The sequence below is a fragment of the Anopheles aquasalis genome, chromosome 3 (assembly GCF_943734665.1).
Source record: "Anopheles aquasalis chromosome 3, idAnoAquaMG_Q_19, whole genome shotgun sequence".
Taxonomy (NCBI): Eukaryota; Metazoa; Arthropoda; class Insecta; order Diptera; family Culicidae; genus Anopheles; species Anopheles aquasalis.
Window position 1 is genome coordinate 26036596 of NC_064878.1, and position 10000 is coordinate 26046595.

General features: G+C 52.3%; 2 protein-coding genes across 3 annotated transcripts in view; one reads left to right on the plus strand and one right to left on the minus strand.

Moving 5' to 3' along the window:
• The window catches only part of LOC126578890 (probable ATP-dependent RNA helicase DDX46), a 3925-nt gene extending 204 nt beyond the window's left edge, over window positions 1-3721 (minus strand). The window contains exons 1-5 of one of the 2 annotated variants that reach the window (XM_050241893.1): window positions 3635-3721; window positions 3465-3477; window positions 3071-3391; window positions 264-3009; window positions 1-158 (exon numbers count right to left, since the gene is read on the minus strand). The exon at window positions 1-158 is cut by the window's left edge and continues 204 nt beyond it. In XM_050241893.1, the coding sequence (XP_050097850.1) occupies window positions 1-158; window positions 264-3009; window positions 3071-3297 (3131 nt within the window). In that variant the 5' untranslated portion in view covers window positions 3298-3391; window positions 3465-3477; window positions 3635-3721. Of the gene's footprint in view, window positions 159-263; window positions 3010-3070; window positions 3392-3464 lie in introns of both variants that reach the window. The other variant, XM_050241892.1, reaches the window with a different exon arrangement.
• A 664-nt stretch (window positions 3722-4385) lies between these two features.
• The window catches only part of LOC126578889 (pericentrin), a 29755-nt gene continuing 24140 nt past the window's right edge, over window positions 4386-10000 (plus strand). The window contains exons 1-2 of the mRNA XM_050241891.1: window positions 4386-4594; window positions 8828-10000. The exon at window positions 8828-10000 is cut by the window's right edge and continues 1776 nt beyond it. Of these exons, the coding sequence (XP_050097848.1) occupies window positions 4508-4594; window positions 8828-10000 (1260 nt within the window). The 5' untranslated portion in view covers window positions 4386-4507. The remainder of the gene's footprint in view (window positions 4595-8827) is intronic.

Genomic DNA, 10000 nt, shown 5'->3' on the forward strand with positions numbered 1-10000 from the left:
ATCTCACGTTTCGCCTTCGTCACGGCCAGCTCATTGCAGCTCTCTATGGCTAGATACAGCTTACGCTCACCATCCGGTGGGTTCTTCCCTGGTGGCACATATGTACCACGCACGGTAAGACCAGCCTCCGAGTACTCCGATATCTGTGCCAGTGCTTCCTGTGAACGCATAAAAAAAGAGTGTGGGAAAGGGCCATACCCCGATGAGTTAGTATGTGTGTGGTTTAGAAATAGATAAGCGCAGCGCGTTCGACGCCAACATACCTTCGAAGTAACCTTCCAGCGAGCTTGCTGCGGAAAGTCGTTAATCTCCAGCTCTTCCTCGTACTTGCGGAACACCTGCTCATTCGTTTCCACGACCGGTTCCTCTTCGTCCTTCGGTTGATAGTTGAGCTTATTGTTCAGCTTCGCGGCCAGCTGCTCGGCCACCGTTTTCGCCGTAATGAGCTGCTGGGTGTTGGCTCCCTTCAGGATCGCTTCGGCCGCCTGTTGTGTGGCCACCTTCGAGTCCACACCGAGCGTCTTCTGGAGGTTAATCTTCGATGCCAACCGCTTAGCGAGCTCGAGTTTATCCGAGTGCGTCACCGTTGGTACGGGTGGAGCCGGTGCCGGTGGTGGATTGTTGGGCTGTTCGCGGTTAGCATTCGAGTTACTGCTGCTGGGCACTTCCACCTCCTTCACAATACGCTTCGTGGCGAACATGCTTTCGATCTGCTGATCAATATCCTGCTCAAGATCTTCCTCATCATCCGAGTCCTGCAGGCCGAGGGCAGCCTTCTGCATCTTTTTGCGCTCGTTGACGGCCGCCGCTTCCTGGGCATCGAATTTGAAGCCCTTTCCACTGAATCCACCGCCGGTGTGCACTTTCTTACCCTCGGCTTCCTGGGCCGATTTGTACGTATCCCAGAGTTGCCGAAGATCTTCCGGCACGGTGCCACCGGACAGCTCGAGCGCACGTATAATATCGCCCGCATAGCGACCCTGCTCGGGTGTTAGGAATGTCCAGGCGAATCCCTTATTACCGGCACGCCCGGTACGGCCACACCGGTGTACGTAGTCCTCGTAGTGATTCGGACAGTCATAATTAACGACCAGGATCAGCTGCTTCACGTCGAGCCCACGGGCTGCCACGGATGTGGCGATCAGTAGCTTAACCCGGCCCTGCTTGAAATCATTCATGGTCGAATCCCGATCGAACTGATCGATACCACCGTGCAGGCTCATACAGGCGTACGATGCCTTCATGAGATCCTTCAGCAGAATGTCGGCATTCTCCTGCTTATCGACGAACACGATAATGCTACCCTGCTCCTGGTACACTCCGAGCAGTTCGAGCAGCTTGAAAAACTTGGCCTCATCCTCCAGCACCACGACGTGCTGTTCGACTTCCTTGCACACAACCGACCGACCACCGACCTGCACCTCGATCGGTTTCTTCAGGATACGCCTCGCCAGTGCCTCCATCTGGCGCGGGAACGTAGCGCTAAACATGACCGTCTGCCGGTCCGGCCGTATATTATCGATGATGCGCATAACCTGCGGCTCGAAGCCCATATCGAACATCCGATCGGCCTCATCCAGCACGATGTACGTGACACGGCGCAGATTCGTGACGCGTCCCGAGTTGGCCGCCAGCATATCGATCATGCGGCCCGGTGTGCACACGATGATCTCGGCACCCCGCTTCAGCTCAGCAATCTGCTCCGAAATGCCCGTCCCTCCGTACACGCAGACCGTGCGTAGATTCAATGATTTCGAGAACTTTTTAATGTCCTTCCCGATTTGCATGCAGAGTTCCCGTGTCGGCGTCATAATGATCGCGATCGGTCCATCACCATCCTCTAGCGGTGGTTGATCGAGAATGTGCCGGAACATGGGCAGAATGAAGGCGAGCGTCTTACCGCTGCCCGTCTTGGCGATACCGATCAGATCGCGCCCGGACATGATGGCCGGAATGGCTTGACACTGGATCGGTGTCGGTTTTTCAAAGCCCAGCTTGCGCAACACTTCAAACTCTTTCCGCGAAACGCCACAGTGGGCCCAGGTTTTGATCGGTTTCGGGCAACCCTTACCCTTCACCGCGATCCCCTCCAGTTCCTTCTTGTACGCGTCCACCTCGGTCTGCGTCATGCGTGCAATCTCGGGCACCTCGACGTAGAACAGCTTCCGGAACGGCAAATAGTTAATGCCGGAATGGTCGATCTTGGCCAGCTCTTTCTTTTGCTTGTTCGCAAGGTTCGCGGCCGTGTCCTTGATGTCCTCTTGTTCCTCCTCCGACGAGTACTCCAGACCGTCCTGATTCTGTTCGATCAGTTCGCCCTTTTTCGCTTCCGTTTTCTGCTTTGCAACACCGGTGATGATCGTCACACCGCCCGTGCTTCCCGATGTTTTGCCATCCGATTTCGGCATCGGGTTCGCCAGTTTGTTCACCTTCCGCACCTCCTCGTTTACGTCCCGCATGTACGCATCCAGCGGATCGATCTCTTCCTCCTCGGGGACAGCATTCTCTCCGGTCTTATCCTTGCCATCGTCCAGCTCTTCGTCCTCCTCGTCATCCTCGAGGCTCCACTTTTTCGCCGACAACGAGGACGATGGAACGATAACTGGCAGTGGTTTTTTGATCTCCAGATCCTTCTTGTTCCTCTCTGCACGCCACCGTTCGATACGTTCCCTCCGTTTCGTCATCTCTTGCTCCAGACGACGCTGTTCTTCTTCCTTGTCGATCGGAGCCGCCGGAACTTCGTACACCTCTTCTTTCGGTTTCTCCTTCGGTGGCACCACCATAAGCGGTACCGGGCGTTTCTCGTCCGCCAGCTTCTCAACCACGACAACCGTCGGTGGGAGGAGCGGTGGTGGTGCCATCATCCCCGGTGGCATTTGATCGAACTTCGATTGCTTGGTGGTGTGGGTGGTAACGGGCGCAATGATGGGCACGCTGGGCATAGGGATGCTGGTGATGGGGACGGCGCTACTGCCGATGCCGATATTATTGCTGCTAACGCTCTGCGCACTAAAAAAAGAGGAAAGGGAGCGTCAAACAAGAAGCAAAACAAGATGCACCCTCAACTTACTACTTGGTGGCCTGTTCCCTTAGCTTTTCCCGTTCCTTCTCCCGTTCACGCTTCCGGGCCGCTTCCTTTTCGCGCTCCTTATCCAACTCACGGTCCCGTTCTTTCTCGCGCTCTTTCTCCCGTTCCCGGTGATCCTCCCGGTGGCTGCGTTCGCTACGACCACTGCGCCCGTTACCGGTGGAAGTGCCGGATTGCCCGCTCGAGTGGCTGCTGGCCGATGAACGCATTGTACCGGATTTGCTGCTACGTTCATGGCTCCGGGATCGCTTCTTCTTGCGCTCCGGTGAGACCGATTTGCTTCGGGACCGGCGTCTCTCCTTCCTGCAAGTAACACCGGAACACTGTCGTTTAGGGCCCGGTGGTCAACCCGGGGAAGGGGTGGCGCAAAACTTACCCATTTTCACCTCCTGTTCTCGTCATCCGGGAGAGAAGCGCCGGGAGTTGGTGGCCCGCCGAAATCGGTGTAAGTTGGGTGTTTGTTTAAGGTGGTAGGTAGGGGGCAGTCGGTCAGTGGAGTCGCTAAACAACGCTTTGGTGGTGGGGGAGAAAAGTGTGTTTTATCACCTGATAATTATCGATTCCTCGGACGCGCACAGGAAGAAAAGTCCGGCGAAAAAAGAGGGCGAAGGGGGTTTGTTTGGAAAATCGAAGCCAACCCAATTAACCTCTCACTATGGGGCATATTGAGGTTTTTTTCCAATAGTGAGAAACTGTAGAGCTCGCTACCCAGAAACACAGTTAGCAGTGGAAACCAAAGTGTATGTAAGAACCAGCAAAATCCTCGCGAAAAGAATGAGAAAATTTGACAAGCACTGTTGCACTGGTAGTTGTTTGTTTTGGTTGCAATCGGAGATGCTGTTTCGCTTTGAGGAGTAAGAAATGCGTTTCGAAGGTTCAAGTTTTTCCAGTTTTTAAGAATCCTTATTCTAAAAGTGTAAACGGTCAGGTTTCCAATCCCTTCGCGATACAGCAATGATGATTTGGGCGCCACCAGCGGATGATGCTCGCTGGAAACGGTGCCCCACGGGATCCCCGAAAGTGACCGATCACTCTCTCGTTTGTTGAAAATAAAGTGTGTGAATCATTTAATCGAGCATCTATACTATACCCGACAAAACTTTTGCCCAATTTCCAAATTTCCCAATTTCCTTCGTATCACCAAACGCTTTCTGTCGATTTGGTAAACATGTATTTGACAACCAGAGTTGCATAGCAAATATCCAATATGGCGGCGAGCGAAGATGGATGCTGCTGATGCTATTACTTCATGTTTAATTAATACACTTTGGTCCAAAACAAATCTTCGAAACGACGCGTTTTAAAATTCGGCCTCCCGATGGTGAACCGTGTTTTTGTGCCGTACTTGGTCTGTGGTCCATGCCGTATTTTACGTGTGCTGTACGTGTGCCTGTTCAGTGAAAAGTGTCCCGTGTCGCGATGAATCGCTTAAAATTGCAACCCCTCAAGAAGCTGCAACCCAGCGACGGATCCCGGACAACGGCCGATGCCAGCCAGGAAGCGGAGGTAAACCCTACGGCGTCGGTCCCTTTCCCGAGGGATTCGGTTCTTCGTTGGCGTTGGACAGTGTGGTGCAATCGCAAAAAGGCGGCAGGCCGGTGCAAGATTCAGCGGTCGCCAAAGTAGAGCACGGGTTCTATTTTTGGGTGCATTTCGGAATAGTGCGTAGCGCAGGCGATGTGGCACTGCTTCGCGGCCACGGCAGGTTTGGCGACGGGTTTTTGCAGCGTCAAACCGAGCGCCGGAATCCCTCGCCCTGCTAGGGAACGACGGCGGATCGACGGTTTCGTTCCGTGCCTAACCGTTGGTTACCCCTGGCAACGAGCGGCCCATCGCGCAACGATGCTGATGACGCGTTGCTGCTGGTTGCTAGTTGCCGGCCAGTCCCCCCAACCGCCATCGATCGAATGTATAGAAAGTTCCGGTTCCGGCTCGGTGGACGGCCCAATCGCCGATCGCAAAGCGGTTGTTTTTGTCCATTACCAATGCCACCCCTCGGGCGGGGAAGATGGAAAACAGTTTTTCCTTCTTTCCGCTTCCATCAACGTTGTTGCACCGCAGAAGAGCAACCGCCGAAGCAAATGGCCTCCCGGGATGCTAAGAATGCGCCGTAAAATGCAGTTAATCTGAAGAGCGGTAGTCATCAAACAAACCACGATCCCACCGCGATGACGATATCGATGTTTCCGGTGGAAGAAACACATGCCGTGGTTTAAGCGGAGAAGCTCCTTCGGATTACACCTAATGATGTCGAGGTGTGTCCACATCCACATCAGACCGGATCGATCGATGGATTATTTTGTAGCATATTCCTCAAATTCCGCCCGGGTTACAGGGAGGGTGGTGTTGCTTCACATGCTCCTCAACCGCGGTTTACAAGTAAATAAACAACCGACGCATTAGCGTAGCTTCCGATCTGGAGCTATACGCACTGGCGCTTACCAAGCGGGGCCAGACCAGTTTTAAGGAAGCTGACGAAACCAGCACCAGAGTGATTGGCTGGCGCACACCCTCTCTCGCGCGTTCGACGTTGATGTGGGCAATCTGGGAACTAGCAAATGCAATGCCAGGGGAGCCAGTCGTGTGGTGGATGGGCGTGTACCGTCGAAAATATGCTGTCGAGGGGGCGAGACACACATATCGCTAGCAGCATGCATCATCAGTTGCTCACCGGTCAGGCCCGTGGATCGCGTGCTCGCCGGGAACACGATGACCCATTAGAAGAGCATCTGTTACCAGAACAGAGGTTACAACAGGGGGAGGGGGACAGAGTTCACGTTAGTCTCGTTTAAGATTTAATTTTCGTTAAAAATGAAATCATTCGTTGCCGCGGACCGCGACGCTAACGAGCGGCGTCTCCAAACCTGTAGGCCAGCTGGAAATGTGATACTCTCGGATCAGTGTCGCGATTCGTTGTGTCTGGCTGGCTGGCTGGCTGGTGGGGGACTATAAATAAAAGTCCTTCGTTGGTTGGTCCGCGTTGGTTGGCGACGAAGAAAGTGGCAAGTGGCAAGCACACCCCTTGTGGGGGGATGCTAGTAGCAACGGTGGTGTACGAGAGAGGGAGCATAAAGATAAAGTATGTCCCCGGTGTTCGTAGACACTCGCTCCCAGGAAACTCCCAAAACATAACGACGCTGGTCGACGATCGAAGATGCTCGAGATTGCTCGTGACGCTCGATCGATTCAAGGAATTCGTAATGGAAGATTAATAGATCGAGGCGATCGTTTCATGTGTGCTGTGGCCTCTTGCGTTCCGGCCCTGTGGTTGGTTTTGTGTGAAGATCTGTACTTCCGAAGATGCATTCCGCCAGATGCTCGCGAGATTCGGGCTTAGTAGCACGTATTTATGAAGTGGCCCTAAAAACAAATGGCTCCCATTGGTCGTCAGCGTCATCTTCAGCGTAGCAGCTTCTCATTTTTGGGAGAGTAACTCGATGCAGATCGCTTTCATTCATCAACTTACCAGGGGGGATAACGTCATGATCATCAACGTTTTCTGGGTGTGTTACCATAGCTACCACTAAGGTTTACGGGTTTATGGCAGCTTTTTAGTAGCTCATCGTGGCAAGCTATAAATCGGAAATGCAATGCAGGTCGAGTATCAGATATTCGTCGCATGTAAAATTTAAACTAACTCCCTTTTACTATCATTTGTAGCACACAAGAAGACATACAAATGATTTCTACGCACAGTGCGCTTTTTGGGAAATGCTGACGTTCGAATCCGTTGCGTGCGCCCGATTGTAATGCGAAATTCAACAAAAACAGAAACGCCTCGAAAAGAAGCTCCAAAGAGATACAGCCAAGCACGACATCTCCGACAGAATTCGGTTCAACATCGCACCCACCCAAAATGGATCGACAGCCCGATACAGGGCTCATCGGTCGGTCGGTTACCTTCTGTTCAGTTGGTTCGTGAATTTCGTGAAGACAGCACCCCCATCGCATCGCGCAGTCCCTTGAGTGAGCCTCGCGTGAGTTTCGGGGTGTGGAGGGTCAGGGCCGACGGTATTGATTGCTTCCGGGCTCTTCCGGGATCATCTCGTCGGGGGTGTCGTTTGAGGGTGGGCGTTGACAAATCGCACCCTGAGCGAGCGGTGACACTGGATCGCATAATCCCGCGTAGCCATTCTCTATCTCACGATGCGCCTTATGCAACCGATACGAGTGCCGATCCGAGGTGTGCGCGACGATGTGCAACGGGGCCGCTAAAGTCCACATTCGCATGTGCAACGATGCAGCGTATCGCGGCGTATCGGATAATCGCCCCACACACTGCACCGTAGTACCTGTCGCCACAGAAACGCTGTTCTAATCTTAGCTGCCAGACCCAGTGCCAGCGCTCGGAGGTCGCCACGAGAGGGTTGGTTGCGGTAGTAACGATGGTTTGCTTCACAAGGGAGCTGCCCTTCTCCCAAGACGTTTGTCGCGTGAAGCTGTAGTAAGGTTGTATGCCGAACAATGCCTAGAAACGGCGCGAATGCTTAGTCGGCTGCGATGGAAGAGAAAGTGAGGAACGCGGTGTGATGTTTTGCTTTCGGATCAGTCCGTTGTCGTGTCATGTAGAAGTGTTGTTCTTGGACAGCATTTCGTAGGACTCCCCGCATCGTTCTAGTTATGTTATGTCTCCGTGGATTGAAAACAAATACTTTTCAATCGATCTGACATTGTAATCAAACGATTTGATGGTATTATCCTAGGGTGGGTGAACAGTTAGTGTAGTCGTAACGTATGTAACCAGCTTGGAATGTTGAAATGTGTGTTGATGTTCCGAGAAGTTACGAAAAGAGGAGTATCGCTGGCCAATTCAATGAAAATGCGATTTGAGTGGTCTGACAAAACATTCCTTAGATGTGTCCTTGTTTGCCTTCTGTCTTTTCCGAGAACCCATCTGTGCCATATTTAGCAGATAGAGTAAATGAGGACAGGGCAGCAGAGTGCGCCCATCCAGGAATGTTGATGCTTTGGTTTTGTGGGTCTTCATCGATTAAACAAGCGCTCACCTTCCACGCTACACGCTAAGGCATTCGTACTCTTTGTGGTTGGTTGGAAAAATTTGCAACATGTTTTCCCCCGCCCCACCCAACGGGTACGCCAGGGGATGGAAAACAAAGTAAAGGTTAAAAGCGTTGTAAGGATAATGGCGGCCTAGGATAAACTTGCTGTTCCGTGGATCGCATGTCCAAAGTGCTTTGGACATTGTTGATGGCTTTCGTTCTCATGAGTATCGGTGGAATTCGGAGGGATGGAAAGCAGAGGGAAGATAGTAATAAGGAAGTTTGTTTGCGAGCTGTCCTGTCTTCAATCGGCTCTGGGGTCCAGTAACCCAAATCGGGAGTTGTTGATTCTTGGTGTGAACTCTTTGTTGCCGTTTGAACTTACGATGGTATATTTTCGATTTTTAGCACCAATATCGATCCAAGTCTTTAAACAGACTAACGAATAACTATGAATCTATGTTGGTTCCCAATTAAGAACCATGCATGCGGTCGCGTGTCCTCTACTTTTATTATCTTTCTTGGGTATACCTGATTTGAAACAGCAATGAAAGACAAAAGCAGGTCATGTGGAACGTCGCAGCGATCCCTTCATGGCTAGAGTTGGGGAACCGAATTTATGGTCATACCCAAGGTCGACCTTTTGATTTCCGTACGGCGTCACATTTAGCGCATTCGTCGTTAGTGTTCTTGAACTTTGGAACTTTCTGCTTATTTCCCGATTTTTATTTTCTTGCAGGATCGTGCTCGTGGCTTCAGTAGTACAGCAACGGTCAACAGAGGTCCCGGTGGCTTGGGACCGTTGAGAACTGCTACCACTGCTGGCGCTAGTAGTAAATCGTCTTCCAGTTACGGAAGTCACACATCGTCGAAATCGTCGGTACGGTTCCGGCTAGAGGACGAAATCCTTGGTACCGGTAGCAGCAGCAATAGTGGCACCGAGGAGCTCAGCAGTGGCAGTGCGACAGCGAGTAATGCCACCCAGAGCCCCAGCGCGAACGACAATCATGATGACGACAGTTTAGAGATTATGGAAGAAATCGTTGTTCCGGCCGATGATGATGATGGTGGAGGAAGCAGCAGTGTACGAAGCATAGAGGAGGACACCGGCAGCGATCGACCGGCCAGTGGACCGGTACCAGTGAGCGCGAGTAGTAGTGCTGCCGTTTCCGCAGTCGCTGTTCGAAAGCGCCAGTTGTTCGATATCGGCGGGGACGGGGAAGATCTGCCAGGTGGCGGTGGAGGTGGTGGACTGTACGATATCGATCGGTTACAGCTGTCTGCTAGTGACATTGCCCAGCATTTTCAACCTGAATTATTAGCCACGGATAGTGATCGAAGTGACGAAGCTAACAGTGAACCAGTACGTGCTGGAGTTGGTTCTAAAAGTCTGGAGAGTTCGTTGAAAGTGGACAGCATCTATCAAGACGAGGAAGACGAATTCTCCATCGATCAAGTGTTGAATGATATCGAATCGAGGGAGGAACAACCGGCGAGAGTGAGCCAGAAGTCGAGTGAAGCACCGAAAGCGGTGCCGTTGGTGAAAGGTGGCCAACACGCGGTCAAAGAATTATCGCCCCTGAAGGAGGACGACGTGCTGATAAACGATTTGAAGGTGAATCTAAACACGTTCCAGCCACGGTCGGCGTCTCGGCCGAATCGTAACGATAAGGGAGCAGCTCCGATGATGATGATGATGATGGCGGAAAGTGCGAATCAGGACAGTCCGGACAATAGTCTGAACACCACGAACGACATTTCGGACCTGGCCAAGGATACCGAGAGTGAGCGTGTGGCGAGTGTTGAGTTGGAGGTGGACAGTGGACAATCGACTGGCGGCGGAGACAAGCCAAGCAAACTCGTGGTCGGAGGAAGGAGTCGCAGTGTGGAAGAAACGGTCGTTAAAGCGAGT